Raw genomic sequence first — 26,165 nt, 5'->3', positions numbered from 1 at the left:
TAATTAAATTTAAATTAACCTGTAGGTACAAATATAACCATTTGTCACCTGACTTGTTAGAACATACCTTTAATCAAAGCACACAAGAGGCAGAAGCAAATGGATCTACAGTTGAAATTCAGGTCAGTCAGACACTTAATTTTTTTGTTGTTTTTGAGACAGGGTCTCTCTACATAGCTAGTAACTATACCCTCAGGATCTAGGCTAAGAACTCAGATCTGCCTGCCTCTGCCTCTCAGGTGCTGGGATTAAAGGAATGTGCCACTTTCCCAGCTGCATGTTTTGTTTTGTTTAAAGATAAGTTTCATCCTGTACCCGAAAGGCTTTGAAGCAGAACAGACTGCCAGTACACTTCCTGTGATATTTCTATTTTAACCTACTGAGTGCTGGATTTAGAGGCATATGCCACCTCTTGGAGGGAAAAAGGAAAATTCAATGCTCATGCTATGAAACCAGAGGAATTCTAAGAGTTCAAGGTCAATGGGGTTGCATGCTAAATCCCAGAAAAACCTGGTCTACTAGTATACTGGAGGCCAGCAAAAGCCACAGTGTCTCAACAAACAAGCAAAGAGGAATAAACTACAAACAGGGCTGAAAAGATGGATTAGCAGTTTAGAGGACTTGTTTATGGAGAACTGGGCACTTCCATGCTGGTTCACAACTGTCCTGTAACTCCAGCTGTAGAGAGATCTGATACCAATGGCCTCCTATGGCACCTACTCTCATGTATATATTACCTTGCCACATATGTACACATAAAAATAAATCTTTAAGAAATAATGTATTTTAGTTGCAGCTATGTTCTTGTACACCTCTAATCCCAGTACACAGGAAGCAAAGACAGGCAGATCTCTGCTAGTTCCAGACTATCCTGGTCTACAGAACAAGCTACAGGACAGCCAAGTCTACACAAAAACACACTGTCTCAAAAAACAAAAATGAACAAGACAAAAAAAGCTTTTTGAATTATCATTAACCAAATTCATTCACTTGTTCTGTCACCAGTATAAGCTTTATGTTATCAGAATGTTGTTTTATTTTTCTTCTCATTATCTCGATTATTTTATTATTTTGTCTGTATACCACATGCATGAAGTGACTGCAGAGGGCAAATACACTGGCACTGGAGAGACAGATAGTTGCAAACCACGATATGAGTACTGGGGATTGAACACTGGTCCTCGGAAAGAGCAGCCAGTGCTCTTTACCATTAAGGCATTGTTCCAGCCTCTCAACTATCCTGACCCTAATGCCTTATGCAATTTTAATTATTCATTTAGTCTAATAACCTATATTGAAAGGGCATATAATCCCAGCATTTGGGAGTCAATGCCAGCCCTCCAACCCTAATCTATTCCTCTATATCAGCATCCTGAGGGCTAGCATGGCAAGTGGCCACAAAGCCTAGTTTAAAGTCTCAGTCAGAGTGTGTATGTGCTTCTCTGTCTCTATCCTCTCTTATATTGTTATGTGTGTTGTAATTGCTAGTGTAGGCCTCTACACATGTGTATAAGTTGTTTGTATGTACAAGTGTAGAAGCCAGAGGCACTCAAAGGTCTTTCACTGGTGCTATCAAATTTTATTTTTTGAGACAATATTTCTCACTGAATTGAATCTCCTCAAATTCTCCAGTCTAGCTGGCCAATAAGCTACAGAGACTGATCTCTTTCTTCCCTCAGTCTCAAGAAAAATACAAAATCTTCACTTCCATTTCTTACCTTTAATAATTTATGAATAAAAAAAAATTACTCAGGAAAAAAAAAAAACAAAAAAAACCCACAAAAACCAGTTACCAAATACTTACAATAATGACATTGAGTTGGGCATAGTAGCCCCACTTTTAATCCTAGAATTCTGGAGGTAGAGCCAAGCAGATTGATGAGTTCCAGGCTAGCAAGGGCTACATAATAAGACTTTGTCTCCAAAAAAACCAAAATATTTAAATAAAAACAAAAGAACTAGCCTTGGTAATGAATAACTGTAGTCCTAGCACATGGATAGCTCAAGAAGGAAGATGTCTGAAGACCAGGAGTTGACACAGACTAGATAATAAAGTAATACCTTAGCTCAAAAGTAAAACACTCTCTCCACTCCCTACCCTTTCCACTATCCACAATTATACTACAACATTTTTAAGATGCACAGAAGGTAGTCTGAAAGAATATAGATCTTAAGAACTAAAAAGAATAAACAGGACTGGAGAAATAGTTTAGTCAGTAATGTTTGCTACCCAAGCAAGGACTTAAGTTTGTCTATAACACCTATATTAAAAAATGGGCTTATAATCTCAGCATCAGGGAGATAGAAACAGAAATATTCAAAGGGCTAGAGAGATGGCTAAGTTGTTAAAAAAAACCTCTTATTGCTCTTTCTGTGTACCAAAGTTCAATTCCTAGCACCTGCATGGTAGTTTACAACCACCATTCAAAGGGATCTGCCACTTTTTGGTGCACATACAAATATGCGAGCAGAACACTTATAATAAAAGATAAAAATACTTTTTCTGAGTTCTGACTTGCTTTTTTTTCCCTCAAGATAGGGCTTATCTGTGTCATCCAGGCTATCCTGAAACTCATACTGTAGACCAGGTTGGCATCAAATTCAGAGATCCACTTGCCTCTGTCTCCTAAAAGATGAGATTAAAGGCATGTGCCACCACCACTGCCCATCTTGAAAAAGAAAAAAAAAATAATAAAGTGATCCCCTATGTAGACCAAGCTGCTGGCTTCCACAAGAGATCTACCTGTCTCTGCCTCCTAGGTGTTGGGATTAAAGGCCTACAGCCAGGTAGATAAAATATATTTAAGCCTGGCAGTGGTGGCCCATGCCTTTAATCCCCGCACTTGAGAGGCAAGAGGTAGGCAGATTTCTGAATTCAAGGCCAGCCTGGTCTACAGAGTGAGTTCCAGGACAGCCAAGGCTATACAGAGAAACCCTATCCTGAAAAACCAAAAAAATTAAAACAAAAACAAGATGGATGACTTTTGAATAACACTTAAGGTTGACTTTAGTCCTCCAGTTGCACACCTACAGTCACATACCCACCCACATATATCCACCCCATCATCATAACTCAAATTTAATGTATCCTAGAAAGTAAACTAGCCAGGCGTGGTGGCCCACGCCTTTAATCCTAGCACTTGGGAGGCAGAGACAGGTGGATTTCTGAGTTCCGAGGCCAGCCTGGTCTACAGAGTGAGTTCCAGGACAGCCAGGGCTATACAGAGAAACCCTGTCTCAAAAAACCAAAAAAAAAAAAAACAAAAAACAAAAAACCAAAAACAAAACAAAACAAAACAAAACAAAACAAAAAAGAAAAGAATCAACTCCACAAAATGGCCCTGACTTCCACAAGTACCACAAAGAACATGTGTACACACACGTACGTACGTACACACATACACACACACACATACACACACACACACACACACACACACACACACACACACACACACATATATAAACTTTAAAAATTAAAGATATGCCGGGCATGGTGGTGCACGCCTTTAATCCCAGCACTTGGGAGGCAGAGGCAGGCGGATTTCTGAGTTTGAGGCCAGCCTGGTCTACAAAGTGAGTTCCAGAACAGCCTGGGCTATACAGAGAAACCCTGTCTGGAAAAACCAAAATAAAGATATGAGGAGTGTGGTTATGTAATAACTAAAGTATGGGGGTATCCTCTAGGCTCCAATGCACACCTGTGAGCACACACAAAAACAATACACTTGGGCCTAGAATGATGGTTCAGAGGATTATGAGTGCTAATTGGGCTTTCAGAGGACCTGGTTTGGTTCTTAGCATTCACATGGCAGCTCACAAACATTTCTAACTCCAATTTAAGGGAATCCAGTAACCTCTGGCCTAGACTAGCTTCTACATCCACGTGGTACACATATATTCATGAAGGTTCACACACATACACATAAATAAAAAATATTCAAATAGAGTAAAGTTGGGGCTGGATACATGCCTCAGTAATTAGTTGTTCTTAGAGACTTAAGTGAAGTTCCCAACACCCACATAGTAGCTCAGAACCATCCATATTCTTATCTCATGGGATTCATCACCACCTTATGACCACATGTTGTACACACACATAATATGTACAAACAAAAGTCATACATGCATGCACACTCAAAATAAATTTAGGTTGGGCAGTGGTGGTGCATGCATTTAATTCCAGCACAGAGGACGGACAGGCAGGCAGACCTGTGAGTTCAAGGCCAGTCTGGTCTACAGGGTAAGTTCCAGGATAGCTAGGGCTACACAACAAAGTCTTGTTTCAGAAACACACACCCCCCACCCCCACCTACCCACCCACCCACACAAAACCCCAAAATCCTAAAAACTAAAGTAAATCTACATGAAAAAGATTTATCAGGTTTTAAATTTTAATTCCTGTCTGGCATGGTGGTACATGTCTATAATCCCAGCATTCAGGCTACTGAGGCAGTTTAGCTACCTTAGACTATACAGTGAGTGTAACAAGACCCCATCCTTGCCCCTAACCCCAAAAGGTGTCCATCAAGAAATTCAGCAGCTTGCCACCAAGCCTAATGACTGATACCTGGGATCCACAGGACAACAGAAAATTGGTTCCCCCCAAATTCTCCTCTGGCCTTTGCACTAAAACAGCATACACACTCAAAAAATAAACAAACGTAATTTTTTAAAAATGAAAGAGAATACCCCACAAAGTTCTAATATTCTATTCTCAAGCAAGAATGGACTTTTCCACTAAAAAACAAAAAGTAATTCCTAATTATAAAAGATTAAAAGATAGTCTAATAGGCTCAGAATCTTAAAATATATTATAAATCAGAAGACTTACTTCTTCCATCCTATTATGAAACTTACCTATCCATGTCATCATCTCCAGGTAATAGGGGAGGGAGGGGCAGAGGAGGCAATGTTGAAGTCTTCAGATGTGGAATAGCAGCTGTTATAGATACTTGAGTCTTCATAGAAACCTGTACAGGGGGCTGAGAATTTGTCTGAGAGGATAGAGTAGATGTCCTTGGGTGAGGAGAAGAGGGTAAAATTGAAGTACTTGAAACAGGAACTTGACTAAATGGTGGTTGGGGAGGAGGCAGAGGTGGCTGCAGCGGAATAGCTGGTAGTGGAGGCAAAGGTGGCAAAGGGGGTGTCTGAGGTGGAGGGGTAGTAGCTGGTAAAGGGGGTGGAGAAGTAATTGTGGGAAGAGGTGGAAGGGTCTCCTTTTCTGATGTCTCTGTCTCCTTTGAAGTAACAATCACCTCTTTCGGTGCTACAGGTTTAACGTCCTTTGTTCCCTGTGCTTTCAAATCCTTAGCAGGATGCTTCTGCAAGTTCTCATCCAACCTAACCTTCCCTGTGTCTAAACAATGTTTTACCTCTGGGTTTGAATGTGCTACAGTAACCAGTTCAGTATCTGGGGTCGATTTTTCTGATTTTATACTTCTGGGTAACTTTTTAGACTCTAACCCTGACTCCTTCACCTCAAGTTTCTCTTTTTTAGGCAAAATTATAGGTGAACTCTTGGACTCTTTTCCATCCATTTTTGCTGCTGCAGCAGCTGCTGCTCTTTCCTTCTTTTTTCTACTGAGTTCAGCTCCCAGGCTGGAATTCAATGGAAGCCTGACAGGTGAGATACTGGAATGACGACTGCGTGACCCGGATCGCTTCTTTTTACTATGAGAAGATGAGTGTCTTGAATATGCAGGACTTCTACTTCTGGACTTCATGGATTTCCTACTGGAAAAAGAAGAAAGGCAGTTTAAATACACAATATACAGTTATAAAGAGGATAACAGGCCAGCAAAACAGGATCTAGAAATATAAATTTAATTCCCTTCTGAGTTATCAATTCTAAAAGTAGATTAAAGAGAAGCATGATGGTACACTCCTTTAATCCTAGCACTTGAAAGGCAGAGTCACAGCTGGGCAGTGGTGGTGCACACCTTTAATCCTAGCACTTGTGAGGCAGAGACAGGCGGATTTCTGTGTTTGAATCTGTACGTTCAAGGACAACTTGGGGCTGGTGAGATGGCTCAGTGGGTAAGAGCACCCGACTGCTCTTCCGAAGGTCCGGAGTTCAAATCCCAGCAACCACATGGTGGCTCACAACCATCTGTAACAAGATCTGGCGCCCTCTTCTGGAGTGTCTGAAGACAGCTACAGTGTACTTACATATAATAAATAAATCTTAAAAAAAAAAAAAAAGACAACTTGGTCTACTGTCTTTTAAAAAAAAAGAAAAGTAGGGAAGGAATGGGGTGGGGGGTGGGGGGTATGGCTCAATGATTAAGAACAATGGCTACTTTTCCAGAGGACTGAGGTTCTAAACCTAAACCTAACATGGGGGCTAATTGACTGTTACTCCAGTTCCAGGTATATCTAACCCCCTCTGAGGGCCTCTCCAGGCACTGCAAGTACAAGGTAAACAAACGACCCATACATACAAAATAAAATAAATAATAAGGGACTAAAGAGATGACTCAGAGGTTAAGAACACTGACTGCTCTTCCACAGGTCCTGAGTTCAGTTCTCAATCAATGGTGGCTCACAACCATCTGCAATGGGATCCAATGCCCTCTTCTGGTGAGTCTAAAGACGGCTACAGTGTACTCATATACATAAAATAATAAATAAAATCTTTTTTTTTTTAAAGAAACAAACAAAAACGAGTCAGGCCTTTAACCCCAGCCCTGGGGAGGCAGAGGCAGATGGATCTCTGAGTTCAAGGCCAGCCTAGTCTACAGAGTGAGTTCTAGGACAGCTGGAGCTATATAGTGAAACCTTGTCTCAGAAAAGACAGAACAACCCCTCCCTAAAAAAAGGGAGAAAAGGGGAACTGTAGAGATGGCTCAGTGGTTAAGAGTGCTGGCTGCTGACGGCGGGCAGTGGTGGCGAATGCCTTTAATCCCAGCACTTGGAAGGCAGAGGCAGAGACAGAGGCAGGTGGATTTCTGAATTCACGGACAGCCTGGTCTACAGAGTGAGTTCCAGGACAGCCAGGGCTACACAGAGAAACCCTGTCTCGAAAAACCAAAAAAAAAGAGGAGTGCTAGCTGCTCTTCCAAAGGAGTCAGATTCAATTCCTAGCACCCACATGGTGGCTCCCTGTATGAACTCCAGTTCCAGAGGTTCCAACACCTTTATAAAAACAAACAGATAAGACATCAATATACATAAAATGAATCTTAAAAAAAAAAAAAAAGCAAGTAAAAGGAGGTTCAAAGTTGGGACTAGAGAAGAAAGTTCAGTGTTTAATAGCACTTCCCCGCACCTACTTGGTGGCTCAAACCATGCAGCAGCCACTTCTTGTCTCCTTGAGCACCAAGCATGCACGTGGTACAAATACATATATGCGGGCAAACAATCATATGCATAAAACTTAAAAGCTTAAATATTGAAAAAGTTATCAAGTGCTGGAGAGATGGCTTAGATGTTAAGAGCACTGACTGCTCTTCCAGAGTTCGTGAGTTCAATTCCCAGCACCCACATGGTGGCTCAAAACTATCTGTGATGGGTTCTAATGCACTCTTCTGGGGTGTCTGAAGACAGCAAGGGTATAATCACATGTAGAAAACAAATAAATCTTTAAAAAGTAATCAAAGTCCTCTGCTATATGCCAAACTCAAAGCCAGCTTTGGCCATATGAGATCATATCTAAAAGCAAAACAAACTCTAAATCTCCTAGTACAGGTAAGACAAATCACAGCATGATCAATATCTAATATATATTAGAACCCAGTAAAACTAAAAATCCACTTGGCTTGGCTAGGGCTTAGTAGTTCCTGTTTCTCATCCTAGCATTTAGGAAACCAAAGCAAGAGAATTACTGAGAGTGAGAAGCCAGTGTAAGCCACAGTAAGTGAGCTCCTGTCAAATTGGGTCATATTCAGACCTTGTTCAAAACAAAACAAAGAACAGCAGTAACCAAAAAAAAAAAAAAACCTCAGGGGCTGCAGAGATGCTTCAGGCTTCAGTGGTCACTAATCTAGAAGAAGAGTTCCTAGCACTCACACTGGGCATAGCCACCTATAATTCCAGATCTGGGAATCTGGAGTCCCTGGCCTTCAGAGGCATCTGCATTCATATATATGTATGCACACAAACATATAATTTAAAATAATAATAATAATCACCCATGTGGGTGTTGTGAATTCTAGACAGTTTGCTCTACAAAGGAAGTTCCAATCCTGCCTAGAAAGAACCTCCGGGCGGTGGTGGCACAGGCCTTTGATCCTAGCATTCGGGAGGCAGAGGCAGGTGGATTTCTGAGTTCGAGGCCAGCCTGGTCTAGAAAGTGATTTCCAGGACAGCCAGGGCTATACAGAGAAACCCTGTCTTGAAAAAAAACAAAAAATAGTAAGGCCCAGTGTAAAGGAAAGAAAAAAAACAAAAAAACAGAGCCAGCAAGGTAGCAGCATTACTGATAATCACAGTAGTAAAGAGACAGAGGCAGAACTGTTGCAATAAATAAAACAAACAAAATCAAAAAAGTACCAAAAATTACCCACTAATTATTGAGGTTTTCTTTTTTTGTTTGTTTTGTTTTTGTTGTTTCTGCAGACAGGGTCTCTCTATGTAATCCTGACTGTCCTGGTCTGCAGACCAGCCTGGCCTTTTTAACTGTGATCAAATGTATTTGACATCACTGACCAGCTTACCCACTACTTACTCAAAAAAAGATGGCATATTCCCACACAATAGAATGTAGCCATAGTCATAATGCTTGAGTAATTTTGTTTTATAAATGTTTGATAACATGAAAATATCAGGAATGCTTCAGTAACATCTTAACTTTTTAGTCTTCTAAGATTTATTATTTTATGTGCAAGAGTGCTCTGTATTCATCTGTTTATGAAGTACATCATGCTTATGCCCAGTATCCAAAGGTCAGAAAATGGCACTGGAATCCCTGGGACAGGATTTAGAAGTGTTTATGAGCCACTGTATGGGTGCTGGGAAATCTCTACAAGAACCACCAATGCTCCTAACCATTGAGTCAACCCTTCAGCCCAACTTCTACCTTTTTAATTAGAGGCCACCTTACAGCCTCAGATTATAATAAAATTGTATCTATAGTAAATGAATGTCCAAAATACAGAATTTAGAATTTATAAGCACACAGAGAAAATATTTTAAATTAAAATAAAAATTTTAAAACCCTTAAGAGTTTTTTATATCTTTTGTATATTTGGGTACTGAGGACTGAACCATTTGCTAAGGGAACAGACTACTACTGATCTTTATTACCAGCCCTGACACCTCATAGTTTTACTTTTTAGTGTTCTGAGACAAGAACTTATTACATAGACTAAGCTAGCTTAATAGTCATGATCATCTTGTCTTAGTCTACTGATGCTGATACTAATGGTCTTACTCAGTTCCATTAATACAAAAATGATTTCCAATCAACTTTTTTTTTTTAAGATTTATTTTTATTATATGTAAGTACACTGTAGCTGTCTTCAGACACTCCAGAAGAGGGAGTCAGATCTCATTACGGATGGTTGTGAGCCACCATGTGGTTGCTGGGATTTGAACTTTGGACCTCTGGAAGAGCAGTCAGGTGCTCTTACCCACTGAGCCATCTCACCAGCCCTCCAATCAACTTTTTAGTAAGGTGAATAACTGCATGTACAAATAAACTTGTTTGTTTCGTTTTTAAATGTAGGATCTTACTGTGTAGCTATGGCCGGCCTAAAATTTGATATGCAGATGAGGTTGGCCTCAAACTATGCCTGCTTACAGTCAATGTTAACTGCTAAACCATTGTTTTCAATCCCACAAATAAAATTTTTATGAGGAATGACTGTGAAATAAAATCTGGGAATCTATAAAAACAGATTATAGATGGTGTGAGCCACCACGGCCCGAAACGTAAAATAGGAGTTTAAGTGAGACCTTTTGTTTTGAAAGGTTTTTTACCAGGCAGTGGTGGCTCATACCTTTAAATCCCAGCACTTGGGAGGCAGAGGCAGGCAGATTTCTGAGTTTGAGGCCAGCCAGGTCTACAGAGTTAATTCCAGGACAGGAGGACTACAAAGAGAAACCCTGTCTCAAAAACACCTCCCCTCCTCCCCCCCAAAAAAATCCTGTTTTAGCCTTTTATATTTCTATACTCAACAGTAAAATTTTTTTCAAGTAGCTTTAATGTTCATACTCTTAAGAAAACAAATATTCTGCTTAATATACTAGCTCATGTCTGTAATCCCAACAATTAAGAGGTTAAGGCAGGATTACTAGAAATTTCAGGTCAGTTTGAAGCCAGCACAGGCTAAATAGTAAATTTCAGGTTATCCTACATTACAGTGTGAAACCCTGTCTAAAAAGCACAAACTAAACTCTGAGAGAACTTTTTAGATTCCCTTTAAAACTATGCAACATTATAAACTGTATTTATGACTTATGCACTCCACTATGCATAAACCTTACCTCTCCAAAAACTACTTAACTCTAAGAAATGGTATACATGCTGAATGCTTACAAAGTATACTGATTGCTACAACTTTGAGATGAATCTAAACAAAAGATGGACTAATGGAATTAAAGAAAATGTCACAAATTACAGAATTTAGGTGTTAGATACATGTTTATAAACTTCAACCTATTAAATTTTTTAATACTAGAATGAGAAAACACTAAGAAAACTTAAGCACTGTAGTTAGGCAAATCCACTTTAGTTGTAAGTTCAAGCCAGTGATATATATACTGATTTATAAAACATATGCATGAGTTATTTTCTCTGTCAGTGGCATTCACTTATAAAATGTACTGAGTCATACTATGTATATGGCACATTATTTATCATGCTTCATTATTTACTAATCTTCACAAGAGCCTTGAAGTAGGTAGTTTTTATTCCTATCTTCCAAATGAAGAAACTCTGGTATGGAAAAATTAAATAATTTGCCGTAGTTCACAAAAAAAAGTATTAAGATTCTACTCAGATAATATACAGCTCCTGTTCTGTTGTTGTGGACAGAGATGGGTCTATACATGAGACAGGATAGATAATTTCATAGATAATTTCAAATTAACAATCTTTCTTACAAAAATAGCAAGCCGAAGGCATTATTAGCACATATTTCAAAGAAAATTTTGAAAACTACCAGTGTTTCAACACTAAGTAAGTGGTCAACATTGGTACTGTAAACAAATCTCAATCACTTTTTGCTAAACTCTATCAAAAAGTACTCTCGTTATCTTAATTTTCACTTAACAGTTAAAAGACAGGACTTTTCAGAAGTAAAACAGTGATAACTATAGACTTGGGAACATGGTAGACAAAATTGATTACGATAACTTATGCAAACAGTAGAAACGAAAATTTGTAACTTCTTAAAATTCTCTTGTGAGTTCCAATAAAGTTTAAGCACTGGTATCAACACGACTTACAAAATTTTAAGACAAAGCAACAAACAGCTAAACGAGTTCTGAAGACTATGCACCCGCTAGGTAGAAGCAAGTTCTCACAGCTGAAAGTTCTCCATTACTGCAAAGTACCTTACCTACCTTGCTTGAATAGTTGGAGGCACTTGGAATGTTTACTTCTCAATTGGGCGAGGGGAAAGCCAAACTTACCTAAATGACTTGTCAAAGAAGAACACTGAAAGCTTTAACAAAATGTTAAAGACTCATTTTCAATTCCTCCCAACCGACCCTACCTTAGGAAGGACAGACAACAGCTCACCTGGGGAGTGGACTCCGACTCAGAGACCTCTTGCTCAGGAAAGGGCTGCTTGATCGCCTTCGGCCATAGGGGCTGGGTGATCTCCCGCTGTAAGAGCCGCTCCTTTCATAGCTGGAGGACCGTCTCCGGCTATAGGGACTCACAGACCTCTGTCGTCGGCTGTAAGGACTGGGTGACCGAGTGCTGGACTGGTAAGCAGAAGGCTCTTTGTAAGGTGGGCTGATTGACTGCCTTCTTGAGGTACTTCCAGGACTCTTCTTGTAGGAGTCATAGTTGCTAGAAGTGTGAGACCTTGGGGGGCTAAGATCGTAGTCTTGGCCATAAGAAGCTCCGGAAGGGCTGTCATCTTGCTTGGAACTGTCAGACCATTTCCTATGGGGACTCCTGGATCTCCGTTTAGGGCTAGCCACGGTTTTGTAACTTTTGGGTGTTTCCCTTTTCCGATGACTTTTACTCCGGTCCTTGTATCCAGACTTTAACTCTCGCTCTTTGCGGGTCTTCTCCTTGTGCATTTTGGACGACCTGGATTCCTTGCTGCCGCTTTTGGATAGCTGGGCCTTCCCATAATCATCACTCCCCTCCACGGACCGTTTGGAACTGCCCGATACCCGGTCCTTCATAGATCCAGATTTGGAGACTTCCTGATTTTTTTCCTTTTCCGTCTGTTTAGTTTTTAGCAAGTCTCGGGACCGCCGGTGCTGGTGGTGACGATGTCGGTGCAGGCGATCGCTCCGATCCGTTCCCCGACGTTCCTCGTTCTCCCTCCGGTCTGATTTGAAGGCCGTGTCATCGGAGAAGGTGTCTGAATCAGAGCTGATGTCATCGTACTCCACCAGTGGTTTGATTATGGTACCCAAAGATGCCGCTTCGGGGGTCACCAGCCCCACGTCTTTGGAGTGCTTGGACTTATGCCGCTTGTGCTTCGACACCAAGCGGTGACGCTCCCTGCTGTTGGAGCTGCCACCTCCCGATGACGGCTGCGAAGTTCCAGAAGCTCCTCCGCTCCCGTCCTTCTTGCCCCCATGTCTCTCGGAATTGGGCATTCCCTTTCCCCGGGCCTGAAGCAGGGGAAAAAGTTCCCCGGCGCTCCAAAAAGCCCCACCCTCCCCCCCAGCCCCGACTCCACGCCCCCCGAAGAGCCCCTAGACGGGGGTGGGGAGGGCAGGGACCGCAGGCGAGGCTCCTCCTCCCTCTCGCCGCCTCAGCGCCCTCCTACATGAGGTGGGGGGTGAAGGAGAGAGGGAAGAAACCAAGAGTTCCTCGGCACGGGAGGAGCGCGACGCCGGGAGCTGCTCGAGTCCGCCCCTCACGGCCGCCCACCCCCGCCGAGCCGATATTCGGGCCCGCGAGCCCTGGCGCTCAAGGAAGTAGGAAGGCGTCCGCCGGAGCCTGTGGGGCCGACGGCGGCTCTGGAGCCCCGGGAGGACTACGCAGGCCCTTCCCCTACCCGGTCGCCCGGCTCGGGGCGGCTGGCTTCCTGTCGCCAGGCCTCCGCGGCCTAGGTTGCCTCAGCTCCCCCCCTTTGTCCCTCGTGCCTGAGGGAGCCCCCTTCGCTAGCCTCCGCCTCACACCGACACCTCACAGCCACATCTCACTCCCTCGCCCAGACTCACTCACACACTAGATTAAACCGAAACGGCACTAGAGGGGGAGGGGGAGGGGCGAATGCCGCAAGTATCGCGAGACTCCGCTGGACTCCCGCGATACTTGGCGCTTCCCTTTTCACCTCGACACATTCCTTCACCAGAAAACGCGAGAACGGGACCCAAGCCGCAAACGCAGCCCGTTAGATTCTCGCGATACTTTTCCAACTCCCCCTTTTGGGGGGCTTTATAGGAGCGGAAGTTGCGGAGATTACCTTTAAAATTTAAACCTAAATGGTAATTCTTTGATTAAATATCCCCAGGTTCCGGTGGGGATGGGTCTTAGCACAGCTTGTAAGAAGTCTTTTGATTTAATAGGGTTTAAAAAAAAAAAAAAAAACAAGGGACAAGTGAACATTGGGGACATTACAGCGCAAGTTTGAATATTGGGGATTCTGGTAGGGCTTGGGTTTCTGAGACAGGGTTTCTCTGAGTAGCCTTGGCTGTCCTGGAACTCACTCTGTAGACCAGGCTGGCCTCGAACTCAGAAATCCGCCTGCCTCTGCCTCCGGAGTGCTGCGATTAAGGGCATGGAGCACGCACCACCACCGCCCTGCTTTAAGTCTGAATGTGCAAACAACGCTTGGTACTGCGGAATTTGCTGAGTTTAGGCGTTTTGCATTCATTTTCTCTGCCCTCACACCCATGGGACACTGTCCTCATTGCGAATTTACAGGCAAGGACTCCCGGATTCAGGGGGGCTAGTCAGTAGAAAGGTTAGAGTGCCAAAGTTGGGGGAAATGTCAGGATGTCTTACAGCACGTTCTTAGTAACCCAGGCTGGACTCCCAGTTGTGGCTATTCAGCCTCAGCCGTTTCTCGACTGCTGGGATGTTTTACCATAACAAACGTCCAGTTTCTACAAACAGAGAAGACAATGAGACTCGGGGAAAAAAACGTGTCTAAGCCTATGTGCACTACCTTCAGGAAGTGCCAGTTGTAACGTCTCCTGGAAGTATTTTTCTTTTTATTTCTTTTTTTTTTTTTTGGCTTTTCGAGACGGTTTCTGTGTACCACTACCGCCAGGCTCTGGAAGTATTTCTTTTATACTACATTTTAGGGTGGATAAGATTCTAAGCTGGTCGTTGCCACACGCCTTTAATCCCAGCACTTGAGAGGCAAGGTAGGCAGAGGTAGGCGGATTTCTGAGTTCAAGGCCAGCCTGGTCTACAAAGTGAGTTCCAGGATAGCCAAGGCTATACAGAGAAACCCTGACTCGAAAAACAAAACAAAAATTCTACCCTAGGACATCTTATGTCCAAATTTTCATTTTTCCTTCCTTTTCCTTTTTCCTTTTCTTCCCTCATCTTGCCTACTCTCTCAGAGAAGTTCTCCAGTTAGCCTGGAGCTCACATTTGATGCCTAAGCATCAAAACACCACACAGGAGTTTAATAGGCGAGTGATGGCATGTGGGACTGTCAAAAATTTGAAGACAAAATTTGTAAACTCTGTGAATTTTCACAACCAGTGAGAAGAGTGTCTGTGAGAATAAAAAATGCTCTTGAGCGGGGCAGTGGTGGCACACCTTTAATCTTAGCACTTGGGAGGCAGACAGATTAATGAGTTCAGGGCCAGCCTGGCTTACAGAGTGAGTTCCAGGACAACCAGGGCTACACAAACTCTCGATAATAAAATGGGGAAAAAAATGAATTGCTTTATGTTGCAAAAAAATTGTGAACTCAATGATTCCAGGCATGCTTCAATTGCTTGGTCTGCAGGGCCTCCAGGGTAGGCGTCAGAGCTCTGGGTCGACAGTCCCTTGCCTACAAATTCCACTACAAAGCAGGTCAGAAAGTTGCTGTTCAGATTATACAGCTAGGAACTTAACAGGCCTGGGGAGACAGTTCTTGTAGAGCCATGGAGCTGGCTGGGCGGTTAAGAGGACTGGTTGGGTGCTCTCGAGAGGACCCAGGTTCAATTCCCAGCATGCAGGTTGCAGCTTACAACTCCAGTTCTGAGGATCCAACACCCCTCCACAGATGATGCCTCTAGGCAAAACATCAGTGCAATTACAACAAAAATAAGCCTTAAGAAAGTTAAAGGACAGATTATACAGGAAGTTTAACTAATGTTACAATAACTACCTCGACACACAAATGAAGTTAACAATTTAGGTTTTTGATGGTAGGGTACCAATTTTGAGTCAGTCTCTCTCTCACTCTCTCTCTCTCTCTCTCTCTCTCTCTCTCTCTCTCTCTGTGTAACTCAGACTGACCTGAAAACTCAGACTGACCTGAAGCTCTCGTCAAAGTTAAAGCTGACCATTGTGCCACCCACCGGCTTGCCTCTGTCCCCCACCCCTGTGCTGATGTTAAAGACCTCTCTGGGCCTTCTTTTGTTTTTATTTTGAGACAGTATCTCAATGACTCTAAGGAGGCCTGGAGCCCAGGAGATAGATAGAGTCTGTGGTCTTGAGGCTCCCGATTCTTGCTTCCATCTCCCTTATGCTAAAATAACAGGTGTGTACCACTAAGTCAGGCTACAGACTCTTTGTGTGTGTGTATACCTTGAATAGTGTTCTATTCCAGTGATGTTAAACATGTATCTTTCTTCCTAGTGTGCCTTTTAATTGTTTTTGAGAACAGGTCTTACTTTGTGACCTTGGCTAACCTGGAATTCAATATATAAAGTTGGCCCAGAATTTACAGAGATTTGCCTGCCTCTGCCTCCCAAGTGCTGGTATTAGTTTGTGCCACCATAACCAGCTAATTTTTTTAGTTTTAGACTAAGTCCCATATTACTCAAGCTGGCCTCAAACTTGTAGACTTATAAGCTTTGTAACTTGTATGTTTTCCTATAACTAAGGTTAGTATACATGTTTCTGTTCATTTGTGCAGAAAGTTTCCATGAGAAAGTGTTAGGTCTCAAACCCCAGGACAAATGACTCAGCAGGTGCCTATTTAACAAGTGAAAGGGTCTCTCTCAGTTGCTACCTGTGTCACTTTGCACCCCAAATCCTATCCTCAACCTCTCCAGCCCCTGAATCTCACTGTCTTTCCCCAGCTGTTCTTCCCTATGTAACCCCACCATTTTGGTGACACAGTTCTTTTTATCTCCTTGCCTCTTGGCTGCCCACTCTTGGTTCCCACTCTCCTAGTCTCTTGGCTTCTGGCTTACCCCTCTCCCCTCCACTTCTCTTGACATAGCCCAGTTCAGTCTGCTGGTCACGTTCTCTCTGGACTCTAATTGGTTGAGGTTTTTACTTTAGATATAAGAGAGAGCATGGGCAGAGGTAGAGACATCGGTGAGAGTCCAGAGTGAACCTGGCCATGAGAGGAGGGGAGGGAAGTGAGAGAGAAAGCAAGAGGAACCAAGGGCCAAGAGGCCAGGAACAAGCCAGAGAGACCTTGTTGAACAAGCTGGCCTCAAACTCAAAGAGATCCACCTGCCTCTGCCTCCCAAACACTGAGATTATAGGCTTGTGCTGCCAAGCCCAGCTTAGATTCATATATCATTTACGACATGAAATATCTAGGATATCACACTCAAAATATTTAAGCTGAATATGCTGCCTATCCCTGTTTCCCAGCACTTAGGAGATGAAGGCAGATTCAGAATTCAGGCCTACATTGGCTGGAGGAGACCCTGCCAAAAACAGAAGGAAAAAAAAATCGATGTGAAACTCAAATTAGCATTCCAAATTCTATCTAGAAACTCCGACAACTTAATAACCAACACGTGCCTGGATACCCGATGTACTAGTATAACAGAGCCCCAGACCTTAGCACAACTCACGTGTTGGAAATGCCATAGAACTCAGCAGGTAGAGAGCATCACCCAGCAAAAACAAAACCTAAGTCATCAAAGTCTATAGTTTTGGGACAACCTCTAAATGACCTACTGACCTCGTTCATGACTTCTGCAGTTCAGCTTCTGGCTAGCTGTTCTTGTTAACTGAAGTGTGTCAACCCAGGACACAGTTTTGGTGCTTAAAAGCTCACCCTGAGAAAGACTCAGAGCTACACTTGGGGTCCTGAATATCCAGTGTAGTTGCTGCTGATCAGCTAACAGAAACTTTCTATGGTTTTAAACCCATGCTTGAGCAGTCTTCTCTGGTGACAAGCCCACAGTGTTTCTGAAGGTCCCACCAGAATCCCAGACACCAGTGCTCAAGATGCTGGGAGTTAAGACACCAAATCTTCTGGGTTCAGACTCCATCTTAGAGAACCTAACCTAAGGTTGAACTCAAGTTAACTAACAGGCTGGTACCTAGCACCAGTTTCCAGGCCACCCCCCAACAAAACCTGCATCCCGCACCAGTTTCCAGGTTACTAACAAATCTCCACCTCCAGATGACAAGCCTGCCCCTGACACTTCACTTCCTAACAACCAGCAATCCGGAAGAAAACAGAAGTTAGGTTTACGCTTTGCCTCCCAGCACCAGCCATTATGCTAAAGGCCATAACAGTCCCCCAGCTAGGTGTGTACCAGGCCAGATACCCCCTTTTTTTCCTCTGTAAATGCTTGCCTGAAACTAGGCTCAGGGCTCCACGTTCCTGCTGTGTCAGGGTTGGCAAGGAGCCCGGAGCATGAGCTAGACTAAAGAGACCCTAACATGTCTTCATCGGATTCGGCCGCTCGGTGGTCTTTTGGGGTTCATGAATATTTCATGGCACAGCAGAGTCTTAGAGCCCTGTGGAATAAGGATGAATGTGGTGGTCAGAGAGCTCCTTAGGTGTACACCACCTGGCATGTTCCGGGTTCCAGACTTCACTTTGATTAAGCAATGCCAAACATTTCGTAGGGGGTCTGACACCCCCAAGGGTAAGCCTGGTTGAGATACCTTCTGTTTGATGCATAGGAGGGGCAGACTGGGGCTGCTGACCCAGTGTCTGGGTTCTAGGTGAGGTCACTGGGTCTCTCTCCATTCAGGTGTAGGAGTGTGTGGTGGCTACCCCTGCTTTGTTTCATTATGGTTTGTTTCAGTCCTCTGTCCCCGTCGTTGCTCATCTGTCTGTTACTTGTCATTGTGATGTGAGATCCAGTATCTTAAACTATGAACAATTTTGTTTGTGAACACTTCACTCTTTTGAAAGATTTGCTTCAGTATTTTCAGGTGCATAAAAACAGGGAGGGTGAATAGTTCTCCCAGGTGAGCCCTCTCTCTGCGCCATGTCTGCTCTAAGCAGTCCCAGGGAAGGGGCTAAGTTCCCCTGTCTAGCCTGAAGGAAAAGAGAAAGTTCCATTCCTCTCTCTCTCTCTCTCTCTCTCTCTGTCTCTCTCTGTCTCTCTCTGTCTCTCTCTGTCTCTCTCTGTCTCTCTCTGTCTCTGTCTGTCTCTGTCTGTCTCTCTCTCTCTCTCCCTCTCTCTCTCTCTCTCTCATGATTCCTTATTAACTGATAGAATTAGAAAACTCAGAACTCACCACTCTCTGAAAAAAAGTGGAAAAAACCTGCCCCTGGGCTGTGCACGAATGTCACCAGATAACACAGCCCAGACAGAAAGGGTTTTCCCTTCTGTCAAACACTGAAATAATGCCGGGCGGTGTTGTCACATGCCTTTAATCCCAGCACTTGGGAGGCAGAGACAGGCAGATTTCTGAGTTTGAGGCCAGCCTGGTCTACAAAGTGAGTTCCAGGACAGCCAAGACTATACAGAGAAACCCTGTCTCGAAAAACCAAAAAAAAACCAAAAAACAAAAAACACTGAAATAGAGGACTTTAGGGCTGGAGAGATGGCTCAATGGTTAAGAGCACAGACTGCTCTTCCAGAGGTCCTGAGTTCAATTCCCAGCAACCACATGGTGGCTCACAACCATCTGTAATGGGGTCTGGTGCCCTCTTCTGGTGTGTCTGAAGAGAGTAATGGTGGTGTACTCATATGCATAAAATAAATACATAAATCTTAAAAAAAAAAGACTTTAAACAATTTTTGCTAGGTCATTTTTAAAGGATTAAAGACAGCTGCTAAAAAAATTTACTTTGTCAACCAGTCAGCCCCAGATATTAGGAAAAGGTTATACATTTAAAAAAAAAAAATCAAGGTATAATAAATAGGTGCCAATTGCTGAAGGTGGCTTTAAAAAATATTTACCAGAAGAACGCTGATCGGGATGAGACCTTTTGCATAAGTCACTGCCACCTTCTCTGATGATGACAGAGAGCTAATGGTCTTCTCTGGTGAATACCTCACATCCTTAGAGGGTCCTGCTAAGCATAAACAGTAGAGGCAAGAGGATCTTTGAGTTAGAGGCCAGCTTCAGTGAATCTCCACAGCTAGAGCTACAGGGAGAAATCATGGGGGTGGGCGAGGGGACTACTACCATGTCACACTTCGGTCCTGCAGAGAATTTCCTTAAACATGAAGGTAAAACAACTCAAAACAGCTTCAGGAAGTCCCTGAAACTGACCAGATTCTCTCTGCTCCTTCTTCCCAAGAGTAAACAAGCCAAGCTGCTGACAAGGAAGGCTCTGAAGAGTGGTAAGCTGCAGAGACTCTGAGCTGGAAGAAACAGAGACCAGCTTAGCTGCCTGGAAGAGGGTTAGACCAACCGAGGCTCCTGCAAAGGACACTCTCAAATGTGTTGAGATGCCCACAGGCTGTGCCGTGTGCTTCAGGTTCCCATGCTGGGTGGGGCCTTGGTCATGCAGCTGTCTTTGAGTCATTTTTGCTCCTGTAAGTATCCCTAATAAAACTCATTGGTTCACGAAGTTGGACTTTCACCCTACCTTGTAGTGAGCTAGCTACCTATCTGGGGGTGAGAAGATGTGTGTGTTGCATTTCCCCAGGAAAGTGTGGTCACACAGTAGCATCCCTACACACATCACAAATACAAAAGCACACTAAGACCGTTTCCAGATATTCACAAAGATCTCTTCTTACTAAATGTGTGCTGCTGGTTCTGCTTTTGTGAACCATGCTGTCTGTTAGGATGGCTTTGGGAAATGTTTGACTAGCCTTTGGTTGGTTCGTTGGAGACATCTCACTATGTAGCCCTGGCTGTCCTGGAACTCACTTTGTAGACCAGGCTAGCCTTGAGTCTCCCTGTCTCTGCCTCAGCAGTGCTGGGATTAAAAGCCTGAATAGCATTTTAAAAAAATTTTTTTTTTTTTTGAGGGCTGCAGAGATAGATCGCCCAGTGTTTAAGAGCACTGGGTGCTCCTCCAGAGGTCTTGAGTTCAATTAGCAACCACATGGTGGTTCATAATCATCTATAATGTGATATGATGCCCTCTGTGGCATGCAGGTATACACACAGATAGAGCACTCATATCCATTAAAAAAATTTTTTTTTGAGACCAGGTCTCTCTACATGAATCTGGTTGGTCTAGAACTTGGTGTGTAGACATGCTGGCCTCTCTGTCACAAATCTGCCTACCTCTGTCTCCAGAGTTCTGCGATTGAAAGTATTCGACACAACCTAGGCAGCAGTGGCACACCCTTTAATCCCAGCACTCTAGGCAGAGGCAGGAGGATCCCTTAGTAGGAGGCCAGCCTGGCCTACAGAGCAAGATCCAGGACAGCCAGGGCTACAGAGAGAAACCATGTCTCAAAAAAAAGAAAGGAAGAAAGAAAGAAAGAAAGAACAAATGAACTACACTAAGATCAGATCTTTTACTCACTGTTGAAGTTTATTCTGATTGTTTCCAGAGGTCATGAACGTCTCAGAATTACAGAAATTGTGTTTGTGAAGATTTATCAAGACATTGACTGAAGATGTTTTTTGTGATTCATATTGTAGAGAGTAAGTTAAACGTGTGTTTTCACTGGTGTTATAAAAATCAATGATAATACATAGTAGAATCAGAAAAAAAAAAGTTCTCTAACCTAAAATCCTATGTAGTCTTATAAAATGTATAAAACTGAATGAAATAGGTTAGACTTGCTTCCAGGGTGTGTAAAAAGCACCAGTACTGGAGTGTAGGTGCTGTGGTGCTGAACATAAGCAGGATGAGGAAGCCGGTGGATCTTTGTGAAGTCAGGCCAGTCTGACCATGCATCCAGGCCCCGAGCAGCCAGAGCTACAGGAGCCCTGTCTCAAAACCAATAAGACAAACAGCAACAAAAGCCTAAAGTACTGCGGTCCTCTTTTTAAGAATTTTAGATATTACTTTAACAGTTTCTGTGCTTGATATAGGTTAAGTCCTTATTTATTTACTATAAATTGTGCATTACCTCTGTACAAATGGGAAACAAATTAAGCTCAATTTAGATCAATATACTGTTAATTTCTGTACAGAGCCAAGCTCAACATGGTAAACGATGATAATGTTTTCCAAAAATCATCTTCTTTGTGTGTGTGAAGTCATTCTTTTTTTGTTTTGTTTTTGTTTGTTTGTTTGTTTTGTTTTTTGGGTTTTTTTTTTTTTTTTGGTTTTTCGAGACAGGGTTTCTCTGTGTAGCCCTGGCTGTCCTGGAACTCACTCTGTAAACCAGGCTGGCCTCCAACTCAGAAATCTGCCTGCCTCTGCCTCCCTAGTTCCTTTCTTTTTCTTTTATTTATTATATATATATGTATGTATGCGTGTATATGTGTATATGTATGTGTGTGTGTGTGTGTATATATATATACTGTACCTGTCTTCAGACACTCCAGAAGAGTGAGTCAGATCTCATTACAGATGGTTGTGAGCCACCATGTGGTTGCTGGGAATTGAACTCAGGACCTCCTGAAGAGCAGTCGGTGCTCTTAAATTAACTGAGCCATCTCTCCAGCCCCTTCTTTCTTTTTTTTAAACAACATAACTGCTTCTGGTTCTTCAGGAAATTTCACCTTCCCACTTTCTCTAGGAATTAAACCCAGGACTTCAGACATGCTAATCAGGTATGTTGCTGGTGAGTTACAAGTCTTGTCATCTTACAAATCTTACTTTTTTGTTGTTTTGTTTTGTTTTTGTCCAGGCAAGGTTTCTCTGTAGCCTTGGCTGTCCAGAAACTTTGTAGACCAGGCTGCCCTCATACTCAGAGATCTACCTGCCTCTCCCTTCAGAGCGCTGGGATTAAAGGTGTGCGCCACCACCAGGCAAACTCTAAACACCCAAACACTAAAACTCACTGGAAATCTTTCAGTAGAGATTATTTTGTAAGGACCGGTTTTCACTATCCCCTTCCTCATTGGGATTATAGGAGTGTGCCACTTTTCCAGGTGCTCAAAGAGCAAACATTTTGTTTCGTTTGAGACAGGGTTTCTCTGTGTAGCCATGGCTGTCCTGGAACTCACACTGTAGACCAGGCTGGCCTCGAACTCAGAGTTCCGCCTGTCTGCTGGGATCAAAGGCTTGAGCCGCCACCACCGCGGGACGGAAGAGCTAACGCTTTTAATTTACAAATTGTGTAACTGTCGGGATGCAAACATAAACTTTCAGAGAGATGTCAACTCTGGGCACACACCCTTAGACGCCAAGGTGTGAATTCTGAGCCAATCGGAGCCGGGCCTGCTAGAGATCCTGCGGGGAGGACGAAATCAGCCAACCTCCGCGAGACTTTGGTGCGGTTCCTTCTTCCTCCGTCTCACAGGAACACGATTAATCTCGCGATCTTTGGGAAGTTCCGTTGGGGAAGATGGCGGCGGCCGCGAGCACCCTTCTCTTCTTGCCGCCGGGGACTTCAGACTGAGCCTTCCCCGGAAGAGTCGGGGCCGCTGGTGCGCCGCTTCCCCGGAGCCCAGGCTAACTTGGTTCCCCTCTGAGTGGCGGGGAAAGGCTCCCCGGCTCGTGGCGGACCCAAGACCTCCCCGCTGTCAGGATGAAGGCTCAGGGGGAAACCGAGGGTGAGTGACTGGGGGGTGGCGGGGAAGGAGGGGCGGTACACCGCTGCGGCGAGCCAATCCGAGAGAGGAGGTGGGGACCCACGCCCCTCCAGGGCCACCGTGCGTGGGACCGGATCCTGGTGGAATGTGCATCTTAGATCCCGACCGAGCCCTACAGATGCTGGAGCGCCTCCTCCGGGGCGCTGCTCCCCCGTCTCCTCCACTCGTGAAAGGTTTTCTGCGGGACGAGGGACGAGGAAGTTGAGCCTCAGGGTACTTTGAGCTTAGCCCGGTGGGACCCAAGGAGAGGGAAACTGAAACTTGTTGATGCTTTGTTCCAGGAGAGATCGCTGAAGATGACACTAGAACAATGTAATGTCAAAGTAATGGAGGGTGTTTTAGCCGGAGTGACTTGCTTGGTTCGATCTTCATCATAGTAAAAGCGGGCCGTTTATTACTTGGAAGGTCATAGTGTTCAAATACTGTGCTGTGTCTTTACGAACTGCTTTCAGTTGTGCACGACCGGTGGCTTTAAAGCTTGGGGGAGAGGTGTTCAGAACTATAAACTGGCAGGAACAATCCCCAAACCAGTTTCCCAGTTGAGGGAAGAAAAGGGAAGGGATAGAATCTTCTTTGTTTCTTGAGACAAGGTCCCCCTGCCTCAGCCTCCCAAGTGCGGGCTTACACACCTCTCGGCCAGCTAAGAGTTTGATTCTTGGTTCAGATACTCCCTCCCACGACCTGGACTGGCTTATCCAAAAATGAAGTCTCGACATTTGTAGCAAAGTGGACGATACTCAAAATAAGCCATATTAAGATAAATAGCACATTTTCTCTTATGAGGAATCTCGACGTAGGTATGTGTTGGTGTGTGTTGGTTGTGAAAACATGGGACCATGTGGGAACAAAGGAGGTCTGCAGGATAGAAAGGTTAGTGGAATATGAAATGAAGTGAGAGGTTTGGCTGTTTGGAGGTTGGGGCAGTGTGGCTCTCAGAGGGAGAGGACTTGGACCAAGTATAATGGCCTATATGTATAAGAATGCCAAAATGATATGCATTGCTTTGTATGTTAATTTAAAGATAATTTAGAGGCTGGGAATGTAGAGCAGTGGTTAGAGTAATGTCTTCTTGTCCATGGGTTCAATTCCCAGCACCAAAAGAAAAGGAAAAAGGGAGCCAGGTGTGGTGGCCCACAGCTTTAATCCCAGCACCTGGGAGGCAGAGGCAGGCGGTTTCTGAGTTCGAGGCCAGCCTGGTCTACAGCGTGAGTTCCAGGACAGCCAGGGCTACGCAGAGAAACCCTGTCTCCAAAAACCAAAACAAAACAAAACAAAAAAAACCCCTAATTATTTTTTTTTTAAAGATTTTATTTATTATATATGTAAGTACACTGTAGTTGTCTTCAGACACTCCAGAAGAGGGTGTCAGATCTCATTATGGATGGTTGTGAGCCACCATGTGGTTGCTGGGAATTGAACTCAGGACCTTCAGAAGAGCAGTTAGTGCTCTTAACCTCTGAGCCATCTCTCCAGCCCTAAAACCCCTAATTATAATAACGTCTTCCTTAAATTGTGCTCCAAGTATATCCTTCAAGGTGTTGTGAGCCCAAGGGTCCAGTGAGAAACCCTGTCTTAAAAACTAACACGCAAAGAGCCAACTGGTGATGGTTCCTGCCTTAGTCCTAGCACTTAGTAGAAAGAGGCAGGTGGATCCCTGAGTTTGAAGCCAGCCAGACCTACAAAGAGACAAGACAGCCAGGGAAGCTCTGTCTCAGCCGTACCTCATAGCGGCACACACCCATAGGAGGCTGATGAAAGGAGACAAGAGGATGCCTTAGAGCATAGTCTGGGCAAGCCTGGGAGGTGACCCATGTTTATAATCCTAGCACTTCATAGGTAGAGGTAGGAGTATGAGGAGGTCACCACTTACATTTCTTTACTAGGAGGTAGGGCATCTACCATATCCACTGTGGGCTCTGGGGCGTGAACCCAGACTCTCATGTTTGGCATTGCGGGTGCCTCTACTCTTGTAGCCATCTTGTCAGCCCTCAAGGTCATGGTCAGCTGGGCTGTGAGAGACTGTCTCAAAATGGAAGAAAAAAAGCAGGGAGGTGGCTGGAGATCGAGCTGAGGGTTTAAGAGCCCTGTGCTTTTGGCATAGGTTCAGGTTTGGTTCCCAGGAAACACATGTCCACGTAGCAACTCACAAGCATTTGTAACTTTAGTTTCAGGAGTCTCGGTGTCTTCTGGCCTCCATGAGCACTGCACAGACATGCCACACATCCATGAGTCAAAAAATCAAAACAATAACAGCAACCCTTCCCCCAAAAAAACCCAAAAAAATGCATACCCAACATATTTTTTTTTGAAATAAAGAATATGTATTTCATGTGTATGGTGGTTTTATCTCCCTGTATTTCTGTGTACCAAGTACATGCCTGGTGTCCTTAGAACCCAGAAGAGGAGAGCAGATCTCCTGGGACTGGAGTTGCATGTGACTGTGAGCTGCCATGTGGGTGCTGGGACTTGAACCCAGAACTTCTGAAAGAGCAGCTAGTGCTCTTTAAAGGATGCATTGGGCATTGTAGAACTGTTTTGATGCCAGTACTTAAGAGGCAGAGGCAGGTGGACCTTTATTTGTTCAAAGCCAGCCTTTTTAGACCCTAACACCAGATAAAACAACACAATGCATCGGGGCCTGGAAGGTCCCATGTACTCATGGTGAAAGGTGAGAACTGGCTGCAGAAAGCCATCTTCTGATCCCCACAGGCACTGTGGCCAGTTTACACCTGTGTTCACACATCACAGACAGCCGGGCATGGTGGCCACGCCTTTAATCCCAGCATTTGGGAGGCAGGCGGATTTCTGAGTTCGAGGCCAGCCTGGTCTACAGAGTTCCAGGACAGCCAGGGCTACTCAGAGAATCCCTGTCTCAAAAAAACAAACAACAACAAAAAAAGACATCCTCACACAAATAATAAACACAGTCTGGTTTGGTTTCTAGTAGTATTTTCAATGTTCGTTTTATATATGTGGATGGTTTGTTTGCATGTATGTCTATGCATCGCATGTGTGGCCGTGGAAACCAGAAGAGGGTGTCAGATCCCCCGGAACTGGAACTGGAGTTAGAAATGTTTGTGAGCTGCCA

At 44.0% G+C, this 26,165-nt stretch overlaps 2 protein-coding genes and 1 long non-coding RNA gene across 20 annotated transcripts in view; 2 read left to right on the top strand and 1 right to left on the bottom strand.

The window, feature by feature from the left end:
- Cdk12 (cyclin-dependent kinase 12) overlaps positions 1-13,664 on the bottom strand; it is a 78,669-nt gene extending 65,005 nt beyond the window's left edge. For 6 of the 11 annotated variants that reach the window (XM_011249224.3, XM_030246276.1, XM_030246273.1 and 3 more), the window contains exons 1-2: positions 11,687-13,664; positions 4,861-5,736 (exon numbers count right to left, since the gene is read on the bottom strand). In XM_011249224.3, coding sequence (XP_011247526.1) covers positions 4,861-5,736; positions 11,687-12,729 — 1,919 coding nt within the window. In that variant the 5' untranslated portion in view covers positions 12,730-13,664. The remainder of the gene's footprint in view (positions 1-4,860; positions 5,737-11,686) is intronic. The other 5 variants (NM_001109626.1, NM_001109628.1, NM_026952.2 and 2 more) reach the window with 2 other exon arrangements.
- Positions 13,467-22,161, top strand: Gm38963. The gene is made up of 4 exons (XR_880193.2): positions 13,467-13,566; positions 19,707-19,944; positions 20,920-21,013; positions 22,060-22,161. It is a non-coding gene; the product is annotated as a predicted gene, 38963 (long non-coding RNA).
- Positions 22,162-22,783: 622 nt separating this feature from the next.
- Positions 22,784-26,165, top strand: part of Med1 (mediator complex subunit 1) — a 41,160-nt gene continuing 37,778 nt past the window's right edge. For 4 of the 8 annotated variants that reach the window (NM_001361950.1, NM_134027.2, NM_001080118.1 and 1 more), the window contains exon 1: positions 22,804-23,038. In NM_001361950.1, coding sequence (NP_001348879.1) covers positions 23,014-23,038 — 25 coding nt within the window. In that variant the 5' untranslated portion in view covers positions 22,804-23,013. Of the gene's footprint in view, positions 23,039-23,190; positions 23,291-26,165 lie in introns of those variants that run through there. The other 4 variants (XR_388366.4, XM_006532504.2, XM_006532505.2 and 1 more) reach the window with 2 other exon arrangements.

The sequence above is a fragment of the Mus musculus genome, chromosome 11 (genome assembly GCF_000001635.26).
Source record: "Mus musculus strain C57BL/6J chromosome 11, GRCm38.p6 C57BL/6J".
Lineage (NCBI taxonomy): Eukaryota > Metazoa > Chordata > Mammalia > Rodentia > Muridae > Mus > Mus musculus.
The sequence above is the reverse complement of the archived record's forward strand: the minus strand, read 5'-3'. Positions and strand labels throughout refer to the sequence as shown.